The 18,449-nt window shown below is 45.5% G+C and overlaps 1 protein-coding gene across 2 annotated transcripts in view; it reads left to right on the plus strand.

Moving 5' to 3' along the window:
* The first annotated feature begins 5,766 nt into the window (after positions 1 to 5,766).
* Positions 5,767 to 18,449, plus strand: part of UBXN2A (UBX domain protein 2A) — a 45,334-nt gene continuing 32,651 nt past the window's right edge. Inside the window, exons 1-2 of one of the 2 annotated variants that reach the window (XM_060186646.1) lie at positions 5,767 to 6,000; positions 15,948 to 16,002. In XM_060186646.1, coding sequence (XP_060042629.1) covers positions 5,775 to 6,000; positions 15,948 to 16,002 — 281 coding nt within the window. In that variant the 5' untranslated portion in view covers positions 5,767 to 5,774. Of the gene's footprint in view, positions 6,015 to 15,947; positions 16,003 to 18,449 lie in introns of both variants that reach the window. The other variant, XM_016185404.2, reaches the window with a different exon arrangement.

An 18,449-nucleotide genomic window follows, 5' to 3' on the forward strand; every position in this document is an offset into this window, starting at 1 on the left:
GCTGTGCTACCGTCTGACTCCCATTTCTTAAAATCAGAATATGGGGGCCAGGTCATGGAGCATACAAGTTACAAAGCACAAGGACCCAGGTTCAAGCCCCATCTCCATTTGCAAGGAGAAAGCTTCACAAGTGGTGAAGCAATGTTGCAGGTGTCTCTCTTTCTCTCTCTCTCTCTCTCTCTCCCTTTTCAATTTCTCTCTGTCACTACCTAAAAATAAAATAAATAAAATAAGACTTTAAAATATTCCTGTTGTAACTTTGGCTGTCTAATTAATTAAATTTATGGAAGGGAAGCAGCTGGTGAAGCGCCCATTTGAGTGCACATGTTGAAGTGCATAAGAACGTGGGTTCAAGTCCCTAGTCCCTATTTTCAGGGGGAAGCTTCACAACAAGTGGGTGAAGCAGTGCTGCAGATGTATCTCTTTCTCTCTTTTCCTCTGCCTCCATCTTTCCTCTCAGGTTCTCTGTCTATCCCACAAAGGCCAACTCACACACATCTATATCAAATGAAAGTCATTCCTTAACCCTCTCCCCCTACAAATTCACATCCCTTCTCAGAAGGAGCAGTTGTTACCAGAGAAGTTAATTTAATCTTTGGATAAGAGCACTTATGAAGAAACTGGATTAAGTGGGGGTAGATAGCACAATGATTATACAAAGAGATTCTAATGCCTGAGGCTCCAGAATCCAGGGTTCAATCCCCCACAGCACCATAAACCAGAGCTGAGCAGTACTCTGGTTAAATAAAAAAAAAAAAAAAAAAAAAAGGAGAAGAAAAAGCGTAAGGATCCGGTTCAAGCCCCCAGCTCAGCTCCAGCTCCCCACCTGCAGGGGATCACTTCACAATCAGTGAAGGAGGTCTGTAGGGGGCTGTCTTTCTCTTCCTCTATCTTCCTCTCCTCTCTTGATTTCTCTCTTTCTTATCCTATAAAATAGGAAAAAATGGCCTTCATGACATGAGCAGTAGATTTATAGTGCTGGCACTTAGCCCCAGCGACAATCCCAGAGGCAAAAAAAAAAAAAAAAAAAGAGGAGGGAGAGGAGGGATGAGAAGGAGAAGAAGAAGAGGAAGAAGAGGAAGAAGGAGGAGGAGGAGAAGGAGAAGGAGAAGGAGAAGGAGAAGAAGAAGAAGAAGAAGAAGAAGAAGAAGAAGAAGAAAAAGAAGGAGGAGGAGGAGAAAAGGAAACAGAAGAAGAAGAAAAGGAAACTGGACTTGAAAGTTATCCATCTAACTATTCTGGCGGGCGGGGGGGGAAGCATAAAATTTAGTAAATTCTTTTTTTTTTTTTCCCTTTTGTTGCCCTTGTTGTAGCTTCGTTGTGGTTATTATTATTGCCCTTGTTGACGCAATTCGTTGTTGGATAGGACAGAGAGAAATGGAGAGAGGAGGGGAAGACAGAGAGGGGGAGAGAAAGACAGACACCTGCAGACCTGCTTCACCGCCTGTGAAGCGACTCCACTGCAGGTGGGGTGCCGGGGGCTCGAACCGGGATCCTTACGCCGGTCCCTGCGCTTTGCGCCACATGCGCTTAACCCACTGCGCCACCTCCCGACCCCCTAAATTTAGTAAATTCTATAAACTAAAAGAGATTATCTTGATCCTTCAAAGAAAAGAAGCCAGTAAAATCAATTTTTATTTCATATACAAGACTCCTGTTGGGGCAGCTGTGTCATTACTGTGACGAGCCTTGGGTTGTGCTGTAGCTAAAGGCTTTGGAGACAACTGATGGTTTTCAAAAAAGGAGGACATATATACAACCTTGTGATTTTTTTCCTTTTGTTGCCCTTGTTCATCATTGTTGTTAATTGTTGTTATTGATGTCGTCATTGTTGAATAGGACAGAAAGAAAATGAGAGAGGAGGGGAAGACAGAGAAAGGGAGAGAAAGACAAACACCTGCAACCTGCTTCACCGCTTGTGAAGTGACTCCCCTGCAGGTGGGGAGCAGGAGGCTCGAGCGGGGATCATTAAACCGGTCCTTGAGCTTTGCGCCACATGCGCTTAACCCACTGTGCTACCGCCTGGCCCCCTAATTTTAAAAATTATCTTTATTTATTTGATAGAGACAGCCAGAAATTGAGGGGGGGTAGAGAGGGAGAGACGCCTACAACACTGCTTACCACTTGCAAAGCCCCCCCCCCCCCAAGCTCCCCTGCAGGTGGGGACTGGTGGCTCAAATCCGGGTCTCTGCACACTGTCACACGTGTGCTCAACCAGGTGAGCCACCACCCGGCCACCTCTTTCTCCCTCTCCACCTCACTCTCTCCTCCCAATTGCTCTCTGTCCTTTAGAATAAAATAGAAAGAAGGAGGGGGTCGGGTGGTAGCGCAGCGGGTTAAGCGCACGTGGCACAAAGCGCAAGGACCGGCATAATGATCCCGGTTCGAGCCCCCAGCTCCCCACCTGCAGGGGAGTCGCTTCACAGGCGGTGAAGCAGGTCTGCAGGTGTCTCTCTTTCTCTCCCCCTCTCTATCTCCTCTCCTCTCTCGATTTCTCTCTTTCCTATCCAACAACAATGACAGCAGTAACAGCAACAACCATAATGACAACAACAAGGGCAACAAAATGGGGAAAAGGTGGCCTCCAGGAACAGTGGATTCACAGTGCAGGCACCAAGCCTTGGAGGCAATAAATAAATAACCTTGGAGGCAATAAATAAATAAATAAATAACCTTGGAGACAATAAATAAATAAAATAGTAAGAAGGGGAAGGGGAAAAAAAAAAAGGTAAAATGACCACTGGGAACAATAGATTCATAGTACCAGCACCAAGCTCCAGCAATAACCCTGGTGGCAACAATAATAATACTAATGTAAAATGTAGAGGGGGAAAAAAAATCAACAAACTAAGAGTGGAAGAGAATTTCTTCGGCAACAATAAAGAGCAACAAACTTCACATTCAGTGCTGAAAGAATGAAAAAAAATCACCTTAAGAACAAGATAGGGCCCAGGTGGTGGCATATTTTACCATATACAAGGATCTGGGTTTAAGTCCTGGTCCCCACCTGCAAGGCAGAAACTTCCTGAGCAATGAAGCAAGTCCTGCAAGTCTCTCTCTCTCTCTCCACTTCTCTCCGTCTCTCTCTCCCTCTCAATTTCTGTCCTATCAAATAAAAGAAAGAAAAAGTAAAAGCACACAGAAAGAAAAAAAAAAAAAAAGACCACTAGGAGTGATGCCTCAGTCATGCAGGGAACGAATTACTGCAATAACGCTGGTGGCAATAAAGCAAATAATAAAACCAATTTACTTGCACTTTTTTCTCACACTGAATTCAGGGCATCACCAACATGTTCTACCAGTCATCAACCCAGCAGGGCTAGGACTTCCCTCATGAGTGATTCTACCACTCTTGGGTTGACTTTTTCATTCTTCTTGTTTCCGAGGGAGAAAGATTGTTGCTCCACCACCCCATGGTGTTTACTCTGTCCTGGAGGTGCTCCCATGAGGAGCCAGAGCTCCAAGGGGCCTCAGGCTTAGCTAAGCCTGTCATCTATCAGGTGAGCTATCTCTTGCCCCCCTCCCACTTTTTTCTTAATATTCATTTATTTATTCCCTTTTGTTGTCCTTGTTGTTTTATTGTTGTAGTCATTATTGTTGCTGTCGGATAGGACAGAGAGAAATGGAGAGAGGAGGGGGAGACAGAGAGGGGGAGAGAGAGATAAGACACCGGCAGACCTGCTTCACCAGCCATGAAGTGACCTTCCTGCAGGTGGGAAGCTGGGGGCTGGAAGTAGAATCCTTAAGCCGGTCCTTACACTTTACGCCATGTGTGCTTAACCCGCTGTGCTACCGCCCAAGCCCCCTAAAATTATTATTGAATAGAGACTGCCAGAAATAGAGAGGGAAGGCGGAGATAGTGAGGTCGAGAGACAGAGAGATAACCTGCAGTACCGCTTCACCACTTGTGAAGCTTTTCCCCTGCAGGTGGTGGGACACCTGTTAGAATGCCCATATTACAGTGTGCTTGTACCCAGGTTCAAGCCCCCTGGTTCCCACCTACAAGGGGTAAGCTTCATGAGTGGTTAAAGCAGGTCTTTCTCCCTTTTTCCCCTCTGAATTTCTCTTCTTCTCTGTCTAATATATAGCAAGTAAACTATTATAAAAATTAAAAAGCTGATTTATTAATGTGTGTACATTTGTCAGGATATCATTCTGGTACATGTCATGCAAGGCTTAAAACTCTGAATCTCATGCTTGAGATTTCAATGTTTTACCCACTATACCATCTCTCAGGTTACTAGTTGGTATTTTTTGTCCAGATTGGTCAGTGAGTACATTTCAGTTCAGCTAAACAGTGATGACGTCCACAGAGTGGCAATTCTGACAATCTCTGTCTGACCTGGTCATAAGTAAACAAGGGGGGGGGTGTCTCTAAATCAGATCTAAATCATTCTCTATTTCACATGAAATAAATAAGATCAATCATTAAAAAAAAAAAAAACTAGCTGCCATGCATGAGAACCAAGTTTGAGCCTAGTGTGCACTGTATTGAAGAAAGCTTTTTTTTGTGCGTGATCTCTTACTCTCTCTCTGCCTCTATCTTCAGGGGGAAAAAAATGTAGTGGGGAAGGAAAAAAAAAATCTAACAACCAGAAAGATGGAGCATTGGAGAAAGCCTTGAACTCTCAAGCAGGTGCCAAGTTTCACCCCCCCATGACATGGGCCAGAGTGATGCTCTGGTTCTCTCTTCCTCTATTATTCTATGTCATATACAAATTACAGACTGTCAGTTTCCTGTTTTTCTGATCATCATCATACCGCCTAGGAAGGAACCAACACAGGCTCATAAATAAAAAATGTTGGGGCCTGGGTGGTGGCGTACCTGATTGAGTGCACATGTTACAATGCTAGAGGATCCGGGTTTGAGGCCCCCATCCCCATCTGCAAAGGGAAAACTTCATGAGTGGTGAAACAGGTCTGCAGGTGTCTCTCTGTATCTCTCTCTCTCTGTCTCCCCCTTTCCCTCTCGATTTCGGGCTGTCTCTATCAAATAAATAAATATAATTTAAATAAATAAATAAATAAATAAATAAATGTTGCAATGACCCAAGTTCAAGCCCCACTTTGTGAGAAGTGAAGCAGTGCTGCAGGTGTATCCCTTTCTCCTTCTCTATATCCCCATGCCCTCTCAATTTCACTCTATCCAGTAAATAAAAAATACATATGTTAAAAAAAAAAAAACGAGGTTGCACCATGGATAAAGTGTCGGATTCTCAGGTATGGTGTTCCAAGTACAGTCCCTAGCATAGCATGTGCCAGTGATGCTCTGGTTCTCTCTCATAAATAAATAAGAAATAAATAAAATGAAAATGAAATAAATAGGGAAAGGGGAGTTCCCAGCTGTGACACAGAGAGGGGAATTTTTGAACCTATCTTTCCAAAATCACAAAGCTCAGGTCAAGTTTAACATAGAACGCAAGAAAAATCTCTAAGGAGTGATGGGCCGGTGGTCGCTAGGTTAGGGAGTGAAAGCTGACTTTTGGCTCCGAGTGTTTTCCGCGCAGGTGGAAGAGGTCCCCCAGCCGAGAACAGCGAAGAGCAGGCGGCCATCGGTGCGGGTTAGCTAAAGGCCAGAGGCAGCGGCCGCCGCTCTGCCCCTGAAAGGCTCAAGCATGTGGCGCCCCGCCCCCTAGAAAGCCCCGCCCACGCGGCACACGGCCCGGGGAAAGCCCCGCCCATAAGAGGCCCGGCTTGTCTAAGCCCCGCCCACGAGAGGCCCGGCCTATATAAGCACCGTCCGCGTGACCCCGTGTCCCTGGAGAGCTCCGCCTATGAGACGCCGGCCCTCCGCGCGCGTCCTCGTGGGCACGTACAGCCTCCCTGCGCGCACTCTGGGCGCGGGCGGCGGCCCCAGCGGCCGGGCCGCGGAGCGGGGGTGGAGCCCGGGGGGCTGCAGTCCGGGGTCCTGGGGTTTCCAGCTCGGCAGCGGCCGCGGTATTCACGGCCCCGGAACCTCTCCAGACGACTGCGCGGCGCCGCCTCTTCCAGCGGCCAGAGGTGAGGGCCCCGGGGTGGGCGGGGCGGCGGGGTCCTCGGGGCGGCCGGTCTGCACGGCGCCCACCCCGCGCGGGGCCCGCGACGCTCCTGCCGGCCGGGGGGCCGCAGCCTCGGCCTGGGCGGGGGACGCGGGAGGCTCCGGCTGGCTCCTCCTCTGCGCCTAGAAACTTCCAGACAGGAGACACCGTGGGAGCCTGTCTGCCCGGGGCGACACTTCGTGGGTTCTGTTTGTCCCCCGCCTCCCTCCCTCCGTCTCCTCTCTCTCTCCCCCTCTCTCCTCCTTCCTCCCTCCTCTTCCTCCCCTTTCTCCCCCTTTCCTCTCTCTTCCCTTCTATCTCTCCCTCTCTCCTCCCATCTCTCTCTGTCTCCCCTCTTTTTTTTTTTCTCATTTTTTTTAAAGATTTATTTTTATTTCATATGGAGCATAAAGAGTTTCACATGACAGAGAGAGAAAGACAGCAATGAGACAGAGCACCACTCCAGTACATATAGTCCCAGGGATTAAACCAGAAGTTGCAGGCATGCAAGTCCTATGCTCTACTAGCCAAGCTATTTATTCCCGACACCTCATAATAGATTTTGTCACTGATACACGTTTATCAACAAGAGAAAGAAGGCAAGAGAAAGAAAAAAAAAATCTATCACTTTGGTATATTTGAGATGGCAGGGATAGAAGTAGCAACTGTCCTTTTTATTTAACTGAATTTATTTATTTTTATTGGGGAATTAATGTTTTACATTCAACAGCAAGTACAATAGTTTGTACATGCGTAAGATTCCCCAGATTCCCATACAACAATACAACCCCACTAGGTCCTCTGTCATCCTTCTTGAACCTGTAACTTGGGTGCGTCCTCTCTCTCATCTCGCCCGTCTCTCGCCTCTCTCCCATCCTTCTCTCTCCTCCCATCTCTCACTCCTTTCTTTCTTTTTTTTTTAAAAGATTTTATTTATTTATTAATTTTTTTTTAGATTTCAGTATTTCTTTTTTTTAAAATTTTTTATTTAAGAAAGGATTAATGAACAAAAACATAAGGTAGGAGGGGTACAACTCCACACAATTCCCACCACCCAATCTCCATATCCCACCCCCTCCCCTGATAGCTTTCCCATTCTCTATCCCTCTGGGAGCATGGACCCAGGGTCATTGAGGGTTGCAGAAGGTAGAAGGTCTGGCTTCTGTAATTGCTTCCCCGCTGAACATGGGCGTTGACTGGTCGGTCCATACTCCCAGTCTGCCTCTCTCTTTCCCTAGTAGGGTGGGTCTCTGGGGAAGCTGCTCTCACTCCTTTCTTACTCTCTCGCCCCCCGTGTGGTGGGGCGGGATGGGCCCCCTTTTCTTATCTGACTCTTCCCTTCTCTTCTCTTCTCTTCTCTTCTCTTCTCTTCTCTTCTCTTCTCTTCTCTTCTCTTTTCTCTTCCTGCTGGAGCTGCTTGTCATCGGGCGGCTGGAGTGGACATGAAGGTGCGTCCTGAGTCGGTTTCCCTCATAGGTAGTTTGAGCCCATTAGAAAAACATGCAGCGGATAGAACATTGTCTGTGCACCGGTGACAGACATTCAACCTCCTGGGTGCACGGCCAGAGCTCGTGTGTAATTTTTTTTTTTTTTTTTGGAGAGTTTATAGAGGGCGTGTTTTATTTACTCCAAAGCCACTTTGCTGGAGGTGAGTGTCCATGGCCAAGCCGGTTCTCACTGGAGGAAGAGCCACAGCGCGGGTGCGCCAAATTTGTCATGTCTCCACCGTAGGACACTGGGTTCCCAAACCCCTTTCAGGTCCCTTGGCGCCTAACCCCAATGGATTATTATTATTATTATTTTAAACTTTATTTTTCCTTCTGTTGCCCTTGTTTTTTTATTGTTGTTGTTGTTATTGATGTCGTTGTTGGATAGGACAGAGAAATGGAGAGAGGAGAGGAAGATGGGGAGAGAAAGATACCTGCAGACCTTCTTTACAGCCTGTGAAGCGACGCCCCTGCAGGTGGGGAGCCGGGGGCTCGAACCCGGATCCTTACGCCGGTCCTTGCGCTTTGCGCCACCTGCGCTTAACCCACTGTGCTACCGTCCAACCCCTGGGATTATTTGTTTTTAAATATATACTTTGTCTTAGTTTAATTAGAGAAGAATATATATATATATATATATATAGAGAGAGAGAGAGAGAGACATGCCAGAGCACTGCTCAGCTCTGGCCTATTGTAGTGCAAGCGATTGAACCTGGGACTCTCAACATGCAATTCTTTTTGCATCACCATTATGCTCTCTCCCACCCCCAAGGTTGTTCTAAATTATAGTTTAGAGCCTTAACAAGAACTCTTAAAGTTGTGTTTTTTTGTCGGACTTTGCTGAATGTCCCGTTGATTTAAAAGTCAGTTTAGGGAATATTGAGCTCTGGTGTGTAACCAGTGCTGGGCACTGCTGGATTCAAAGTAGAGTTGTGTGCTGGATGGAGGGAGTGACTGTCGGGCAGGATACTGGGTACCCAGAAATGACTGCTTACTGAGCCCTGGACTGTGTCTGAGTGCCTTACATACAGGCTTCAGTTGTTTAATATTTCATGTTGATTACTTAATACACCTTTACTTAAGAGTTCAGTTTTAAAGAGGTCAGTGGTGGCCCATCCGGTAGAGCGCACGTGTTAACAGTTTGAAAGGTGGGGATTTCAAGCCCCTGGTCCCCATCTGTAGGAGGGAAGCTTCAATAGTGGTGGAAAGGTGCTGCAGGTGTCTCTCTGTTTTTTATCTCTCTCTCTTTTTATATCTTTTTTTTTCTTGCCTCCAGTGTTATCGCTGGGGCTCAGTGCCTGCACTACGAATCCACTGCTACTGGAGGCCATTTTTCCCATTTTGTTGCCCTTGTTATGGTTACTGTTATTTTTGGTGTTGTTGTTGGTTAGGACAGAGAGAAATGGAGAGAGGAGAAGAAGACAGAGGGGGAGAGAAAGACACCTGCAGACCTGCTTCACCACCTGTGAAGTGACCCCCCTGCAGGTGGGGAGCCGGGTGTTTGAACCCGGATCCTTATGCCAATCCTGGCTCTTTGTGCCATGTGCACTCAACCCACTGCACTACCACCCGCCGCCCCCCATCTTTCTCTTTAAGATTTTATTTATTACTGAGAAAGAGAGAAAGAACCAGACATCACCCTGGCACATGTGCTGCTGGGGATTGAACTCAGGACCTCATGCTTCAGAGTCCAATGGTTTATGCACTGTGCCACCTCCCGGACCGCTTTCTCTCTATCTCCCCCTCTCAATTTCTCTCTTTCTTTCTTTCTTTTTTTTAATTTTTAAATTTATTTTTAAAATTATTATCTTTATTTATTTATGGGATAGAGACAGTTAGAAATGGAGAAGGGGGAGACAGAGAGGGAGAGAGACAGAGCGACACCTGCAGTCCTGCTTCACCACTTGCAAAGCTTTCCCCTTGCAGGTGGGAACTGGGGCTGGAACCTGGGTCCTTGCGCATTGTGACGTGTGTGCTCAACCAGTCGCGCCACCACCCAGCCCCCTCTCTGTCTCTTTCTAATAAATAAAATGTTTTCAAAACTTTTAATGTATTAACTTACAATGTATCAGCAAGACAGCAGGGTGGGAGGGCAGTAAATAGCTCGCTTAGATAGTGTGCTGCTTTGCTCTGTGCTGTCAGACCCTCACTGCATTGGGGGAAACTTTCCTGCTGTGGGCTCTTTCACTCTCTGCCCTGTTGTCTCTGCTGTGGGCTCTTTCACTCTCTGCCCTGTTGTCTCTGTTTCTCTCTTTGGGCGGGGGAGAAGCATCCCAGAGCAGTGAAGCCCCAGTGATGACCAAATAAAGAACTCACCAGACAGAGCACGTATTTTACCACATGCAAGGATCCAGGTTCTAGGCCCGGCGGCCACAGGGAAGCAGTATGCAAGAGGAAGGTTCACAAGCAGTGGAGCTATGCTGTGGTGTCTCTCTGACTCGTTCTCCCTCTTTCTCCCGGGAGAAAAGGAGGGAGAAAAAAAGAGTCTGCTGGGGTCAGAGGAATTATGCAGGTGCTAAGCATTGGCAAGGGGGAAAAAAAACAACTATTTTGACTAGATTTTTCTTTTAGGGAAATGTTCCAAAAAGCACATTTTACTCTGTCTTTTGACGGATTTTTATCACTTCAGTTGTTGAGAGTGAGTGAGATAATATTTGAGAATGTGTTTGGTAAACTGTGATATACAATACAAATGTATGTAAGTAGCGGTACTAGCTGTCAGTAAATTGAAGCAGAATGAGGGAAATTTTGTTCCTCTGTCCATCTTGATGCCCGCTTTCATGCTGACAGCTATTAGTTAGGTAACTATATATTTTCTCCTCATGACAAGCTCTTGTGTCAAATGATGGTAAGACATTTGTAGATGCTCACTCCATTGATATAAATTAAATATACATTTTCGGTTTTTTTTTTTATATTTATTTTCCCTTTTGTTGTCCTTGTTGTCTTTTTATTGTTGTTGTAGTTATGATTGTTGTTGTTATTGATGTCATCATTGTTAGATAGGACAGAGAGAGAAATGGAGAGAGGAGGGGAAGACAGAGAGGGGGAGAGAAAGATAGACACCTGCAGACCTGCTTCACCGCCTGTGAAGCGACTCCCCTGCAGATGGGGAGCCGGGGTTCGAACCGGGATCCTTATGCCGATCCTTGTGCTCTGCGACATGTGTGCTTAACCCACTGAGTTCCCTCCCGACTCCCAAAATACACATTTTCATTTACACATTACCAGTTTATGGTAGGGTAGGAAAAACCTAGAATAACAGTGGCTTCAGTCCATGTTAGAATAACTTCTGACTTTATAGCTCTGTGCATATTTGAAATTTGTACTGTAGTCTATTTCTCCCCTTATTAGTCTTTTTTTAAAAAATATTTATTTATTTTCCCTTTTGTTGCCCTTATTGTTTTATTGTTGTTGTAGTTATTATTGATGTCATTGTTGTTGGATAGGAAAGAGAGAAATGGAGAGAGGAGGGGATGACAGAGAGGGGGAGAGAAAGATACACACCTGCAGACCTGCTTCACCACTTGTGAAGCAACTCCCCTGCAGGTGGGGAGCCAGGGGCTTGAACAGGGATCCTTCTGCTCCTTCTGCCATTTCTGCCACATGCACTTAACCCCCTGTGCTACTGCCTGACTCCCTTCCCCTTGTTAGCCTTTAAGTCTTCTATAATGAGTTCTCAGTGTCTTGCAAGCAATGGATGGAGATTAAGTGCTTACGTGTTTTTGAAGGTTTAGCAGTGAGTGAGCGGGGAGATGGTTCCCCTGGTAGGACACACACTTCACCTTGTGCGAGGACCCTCGGCCACCACATGGAAGCGCCAGGCACAGGAGAAGCTTCATGAGTGGTGGAATAGTGCTGTGGTCTCTCTCCTTCTCTCTTTTCTTTCTTTCTCTTTGTCACTCTCTATAAAAACATAAATAAATGGGAGTCGGGCAGTAGCACAGCAGGTTAAGTGCACGTGACGCAAAGCACAAGGACCAGAGTAAGGATCCCGGTTCGAGCCCCCGGTGCAGGGGAGTCGCTTTACAAGCAAGTGGTGAAGCAGGTCTGCAAGTTACTCTATCTCTCCCCCTCTCTGTCTTCCCCTCCTCTCTCGATTTCTCTCTGTCCTATCCAACAACAGTGAAATCAATAACAATAATAGTAACTACAATAAGAAAAAAACAACAAAAGCAACAAAAGGGAATAAATAAGTATGAAAAAAACATAAGTAGATAAATAAAGAGCCCACCTCGAGTGAGGGAATACTGTTGATAACAAAATTTTAACAAGTATAACTTCACACCCATAAAAAATTAAAACTTCTACTCAGCAGGTGTGTTGGGTCAAGGATTAGCACACCCGGCTGAAGACACATGTTACCATGCACGAGGACCTGGGTTCAAGGCCCCCAGTCAGTCCCCACCTACAGGGGGGAAGTTTCAAGAGTGATGAAGATGTGCTGCCCACTTCTCTCTTACCCTTTCTCTACTTTCCCTTCCCTCTGGATTTCTGTCTCTATCCAATAGATAAGTAAATAAAACAGTTTTAAAAGAACATATTAAAAAAAAAAAAGAGGGAGTCTAAATGTTTGTTGCCTGTCTGTAACAGAGTAACATTAAGACAGGGAGGGGAAGAGAAAGGCTCTGTGCAGTGATTTCATTCCTAGTATTTCCCTAGTCCTCAAGACAACCCGGTGAGTGGGGTAGTCACTTCCTTCTTACAGGTTAGCAGAAATTGAAAGAAGATAAAAAATACTATCTGTGAAATCACCCAGCTCAGACATCATGTAACCAGTTCTCCCGAGCCCAAGACTTTGTACAATCCCTTTTGCTGTCACAAAGCATGTAAAAACACTTTATGAGCAGCTTATAACTGTGACATGATGAAAGATACTAGTCATCCAGTAGAGAACAATACCTCATTAACAGGAGCCCACGTTGAAATGCTTTAAGGATGACTGTTCTGCTTCTCATTTGCTGGGTGGGCCCTGGGGGAGGACCTGGGAAGGTGTCAGTCACCATGCTTGTCTTCGAGGCTTCCAGGTCCTGCAGAGAGAACTGAAAGACTTGAGCAAAACAGTCAGACAAGGTGATTTGATATAAAGGCCAAGAAAATAAATCCTTCAGAAGACGATCATGGGCACACCTGGCTGAATGCATGCTACCATGCGCAAGGACCCTTGTTCAAATCCCTGGTATAAAAAGGTCTCCATGGGGAGTCGGGCGGTAGCGCAGCAGGTTAAGTGCATGTGGTGCAAAGCACAAGAACCAGCACAAGGATCCTGGTTTGAGCCCCGGCTCCCCACCTGCAGGGGAGTCGCTTCACAGGCGGTGAAGCAGGTCTGCAGGTGTCTGTCTTTCTCTCCCCCTCTCTGTCTTCCCCTCCTCTCTCCATTTCTCTCTGTCCTGTCCAACAATGACGACATCAACAATAACAACAACAACAAAACAACAAGGGCAACAAAAGGGAACATAAATAATAAAAAATAAGAAAGAGGGAGAGAGACACACCTACAACACCAGTTCATCACTCATGAAGCTTCCCCTTGCAGGTGAGACTAGGGGCTCCATCAGGCGCACCACCTCCTGGCTTTCTGTCTCTTTCTACCTGAAAATGTTCCGGTGAAGCCCCTGTGGCAGCTGGATAAATGAGTATCTTTAAAATTTTGTCAAGTTAGGGCTAGGGAAATAACATGCTTCTGCACAAAGACTTTCATGCCTGAGACTTTATGGACTCAGGTTCAGTCCGCAGCACCACATAAAACAACTGAGCCTGATAAATCTCAAGGTCTTGGCAGGAACCTCCCTCAAAAAAAAAAAAAAAAAAACAACTGAGCCGGGGCTTTGCTCCACTCCATATATCATGAAAAAAAAATGTAATTTATTTGTTCTTAGATAGAGACAGAGAGAAATTGAGAGAGAAGTGGGAGATAGAGAAGAGAGAGAGATGCCTGCAGACCTGCTTCACTGCCTGTGAAGCGACTCCCTTGCAGTTGGGGAGCCGGGGGCTGGAACCAGGATCCTTATGCCGGTCCTTGTGCTTTGTGCCACGTGTGCTTATCCCACTGCACTACCGCCCGACTCCCTATGAAAATAAATTTTAAGATAGTTTAAAAAACAAAACAAAACAAAACAAAACTGTCAAGTAAAAAGAAAATTGGCCCAGAGCAATAGCATTGGGCGTTGGAGCAAGAACAACAGGAAGCAAGACCTGAATGCTGGTTACACCTTTTGTTTCTAATCTCTCCTTATTTTCAGGCAGGTGGGGACTGGAGGCTTGAACCTGGGTCCTTGTGCACTGTAATGTGAGCACTCGACCAGGTGCACCACTGCCTGGCCTCCTTTGTTTGCTTATTTCTTACACTGCTTTTGTTATAAAGGCAAAACAGTATTTCAGAATGTTTGGGAGTTCGGGGGAGAAAAGTGCATACATTTTTTTTTTTCCTCCTCCAGGGTTATTGCTGGGCTAGGTGCCTGCACCATGAATCCACCGCTCCTGGAGGCCATTTTTTTTTCCCCCTTTTGTTGCCCTTGTTGTAGCTTCGTTGTGGTTATTATTATTGCCCTTGATGACGCAATTCGTTGTTGGATAGGGCAGAGAGAAATGGAGAGAGGAGGGGAAGACAGAGAAGGGGAGAGAAAGATAGACACCTGCAGACCTGCTTCACCGCCTGTGAAGCGACTCCCCTGCAGGTGGGGAGCCGGGGGCTCGAACCGGGATCCTACGCCGGTCCCTGCGCTTTGCGCCACATGAGCTTAACCCACTGCGCCCCTGCCCGACCCCCAAGTGCATACATTTTATTACCACCAAAAAATTTTTTTTAAACCAGAGCACTGCTCCGCTCTGGTTTATGGTGGTGTGGGGAACTGAACCTGGGACTTTGGAGCAGTAGGCGTGAGAGTCTCTCTCTTTTTTAAAGAATTTATTTATTTATTCATGAGAAAGATAGGATGAGAGAAAGAACCAGCCATCACTCTAGTACATGTGCTGCCAGGGCTCGAACTCAGGACCTCATGGTTGAGAGTCCAGTGCCTCAGCCACTGTGCCACCTCCTGGACCACGTGAGAGTCTCTTTGCGTGACCATTTTGCTATCTACCCCTGCCCAACGATAAGTTTTCAGTTTTGCTTCTCACCAGTTTTTCATACAACATTGTATTCTTAGTGAATCACTTTTTTTTTTTTTTTTTTAAGATTTTATTTATTTATGAGAAAGATAGAAGGAGAAAGGACCAGACATCACTCTGGCACATATGCTGCCAGGGATCGAACTCAGGACCTCATGCTTGAGAATCCAAAGCTTCACCACTGCGCCACCTCCCGGACCATGTGAATAACTTTTTTTTAATAATATTTATTTTCCCTTTTGTTGCCCTTTTTTTTTTTTTAATTATTGTTGTTACTGATGTTGTTAGATAAGACAGAGAGAAATGGAGAGAGGAGGGGAAGACGGGGAGAGAAAGATAGACACCTGCAGACCTGCTTCACCGCCTGTGAAGTGACTCCCCTACAGGTGGGAAGCCGGGGGCTCGAAACGGGATCCTCACGCCAGTCCTTGCGCTTCAAGCCATGTGCACTTAACCCGCTGCACTACCACCGACTCCCTTTTTTTTTTTTTTAATTGCCAATAGGGCTATCCCTGGTGCTCAGTGCCTGCATGAGGAATCCACCCGTCTTGGCAATCATTTCTTTTCTGATAGAGTAGAGATTGAGAAAGGAGAGGGAGAGAGAGATAGACACACACCTGCAGTACTTGCTCCACTGCTCCTGAAGTTCCCACCCTGCAGGTGGTGAGTGAGGACTAGAACCTGGTTCCTTGTGCACGGTCGAGTGTGTGCTTGCTCAGGTGCACCATCGCCCAGCCCCCTATTTCTCTCTCTCTCTCTCTCTTTCTTATAAATATGTATTTTACTTATTTTAATGAGAGGGAGAGAGAGAGAGATACTGGAGCACTGCTCAGCTCTGGCTTATGGTGGGGCTGGGGAGTGAACCTGGGACCTTAGAAACTCAGGCATGAGAGTCTTTTTGCATAATCATCATGCTTTGTCCCCAGACCTCCTACTTATTGCTTTATTTATTTGCTAGAGACAGAAATAGGGACTGTCCATGAGGCTTCCATCTGCAAGTAGGGCCCAGGGGCTTGACCCCTGGATCCTTGTGCACTCTATGCATGTGTCCACACCCAACCCTTCTTTTTTTAATTTTTTTTTAGTTATCTTTATTTATTTATTGGATAGAGGCAGCCAGAAATCAAGAGGGAAGGGGGTGCTACAGAGGGAGAGAAACACCTGTAGCTCTGTTTTACTACGTTCAAAGCTTTCCCCCTGCAGGTGGGGACCGAGGGCTTGAACCCAGGTCCTTGCGCATTATAACGTGCACTCAACCAGGTGTGCCATCGCCCAGCCCCAGGAATAGACATATTTAAAAAAATTAAATTATTGTTTCTTTTTACCTTTACAGTAATACAAAAAAGAATGAAAGAAGTAGATAATGTTGAAAGTATAAAAGAAGAATGGTAAGTTAATTTAAATTATGAATTTCTTTGTTACTTTTGCCTTTGTTAGTACCTTTATTTTACTGATCAAGTTAGTTTCATCAGAAGTGTCTTAGTTAGGTACCTCACGGCATTTTTTTCCCTCACCAGGCTTATTGCAGGGCCTCTGTCACTGTGCTACAAATCCACCATTCCTGGCTGCCGTTTTTTCTTTCTTTCCTTCCTCTTTTTTTTTTTTTTTTTCCTTTTCTAAACCAGAGCATTGCTCACCTCTGGCTTATGGTGGTGTGGGGGCTTGAACCTGGGACTTTGGAGCTTCAGGCGTGAGTCTGTCTGCATAACCATTATGCTGTCTATTCTCCACCTTCCTTTCTTCCTCTCTTTCTTTCTTTCTTTCTTTCTCTCAGAGAGGTGGGAGTTAGGAGCTCTATTTACCATTCCTGCAGGTGAGGAAGGGGCCTTGAACCAGGATCCTTGTGCATGGTAATGTGTGCACGTAAGCAGGCACGTCACTGCCCAGCCCCCTAGCTGCAGTGATACCTTTGAAGTAATGTTTTTGCCATACTTTCCTTAAGTGGATTTTAGTAAAGTTGCAAATATTTTGGTTGTTAATACAGAGAAGATTCTCTCTTCACATAACATGTTATTTAAGTAAGAAGTTAACTACTTAGTTTTCTTATTAATCTCTAATAAATTATTTTGGAGTCATAGTGAATACATACTGACTTTGGAGTGGAATAAACCTAGCGCCAAATCCCATCTGTCTTCTGCCTCTCTGGCTTTTGGACAACTTAACTAGGTTCTTTGAGCTTTACTATCTTGTCAGCTGAATGATGGTATTCTTTTTTTTTTTTCAAATTTTTTTTTTAATATTCCCTTTTGTTGCCCTTGTTTTATTATTGTAGTTATTATTGTTGTTGTTAGTGATGTCATCATTGTTGGACAGGACAGAGAGAAACAGCGAGGCTAGAGTCTTGTCTGGGTGCCGGGCTAGTGTGGGGGAGCCTCTTCTTGGGCACGGGTTGGAGAGAATGCGACTGGAGCCAGCCTGGGCTGCTACTCACTTAACGACGCGAGAGAGATGACCCAGGAACAGAGCTGGTGGTGACAAAGTGATTCAATTCATTAATCAGAGAGCCAAGGCTTTTAAGAGTCAGACCCAGGGGAGTTGGGCGGTGGCGCAGCAGGTTAAGTGCAGGTGGTGCAAAGCACAAGGACCGGCATCAGGATCCCGGTTCGAGCCCCCGGCTCCCCACCTGCAGGGGAGTCGCTTCACAGGCGTAAAGTAGGTCTGCAGGTGTCTGTCTTTCTCTCCCCCTCTCTGTCTTCCCCTCCTCTCTCCATTTCTCTCTGTCCTATCCAACAATGACAACATCAATAATAACTACAACAATACAACAACAAGAGCAACAAAAGGGAATAAATAAATAAATAAATAAGAGTCAGACCCAGAAGTGGCAAGTTGGAAACGGAAATGGCTTGACATCCTTTGGAAAGGGGCGGAGAAAGGCAAAAGGGACTGGGAAAGGTAGGACCTTCCTTAGCAACTGTTGTTAGGGGTTTTTTGTTTGTTTGTTTTTTGTGTGTGTGTGTGTCCTCGCCTCTTGAATCTTGAGTAGGCAATCTCCCTTCCTCTCATTTCATAGCAAAGATTTTTGTATAAAACGAGGGAAAGGAATTGCTATCACCTGAATCCCTCATTCATTCAATCTGGCTTTTTTTTTTTTTTTTTTTTTGTGCTTAGGAATTTTTCTTGGCATTGTACTCATTTTACTCACCTGGAATGTCTGTTAACATTTATTTTTTTATTTTTATTTTTTTAATTATTTCTTTATTAGGGAATTAATGTTTTACATTCAACAGTAAATACAATTGTTTGTACATGCATAACATTCCCCAGTTTCCCATTTAATAATACAACCCCACTATGTCATTTATCATCCTTCATGGACCTGTATTCTCCCCACCCACTCACCCCAGAGTCTTTTACTTGGGTGCAATATGCCAATTCCATTTCAGGTTCTACTTGTGTTTTCTCTTCTGATCTTGTTTTTCAACTTCGGCCTGAGAGTGAGATCATCCCATATTCATCCTTCTGTTACTGACTTATTTCACTTAACATGAATTTCTCAAGGTCCATCCAAGATCGGCTGAAAACGGTGAAGTCACCATTTTTTATAGCTGAGTAGTATTCCATTGTGTATCTAGACCACAACTTGCTCAGCCACTCATCTGTTGTTGGACACCTGGGTTGCTTCCAGGTTTGGGCTATTACAAATTGTGCTGCCAAGAACATATGTGTACACAGATCTTTTTGGATGGATGTGTTGAGTTCCTTAGGATATATCCCCAGGAAAGGGATGGCAGGACCATAGGGTAGGTCCATTTCTAGCTTTCTGAGAGTTATCCAGACTGTTCTCCACAGAGGTTGGACCAATTGACATTCCCACCAGCAGTGCAGGAGGGTT

The sequence above is a fragment of the Erinaceus europaeus genome, chromosome 3 (assembly GCF_950295315.1).
Source record: "Erinaceus europaeus chromosome 3, mEriEur2.1, whole genome shotgun sequence".
In the NCBI taxonomy this organism is placed as follows: domain Eukaryota; kingdom Metazoa; phylum Chordata; class Mammalia; order Eulipotyphla; family Erinaceidae; genus Erinaceus; species Erinaceus europaeus.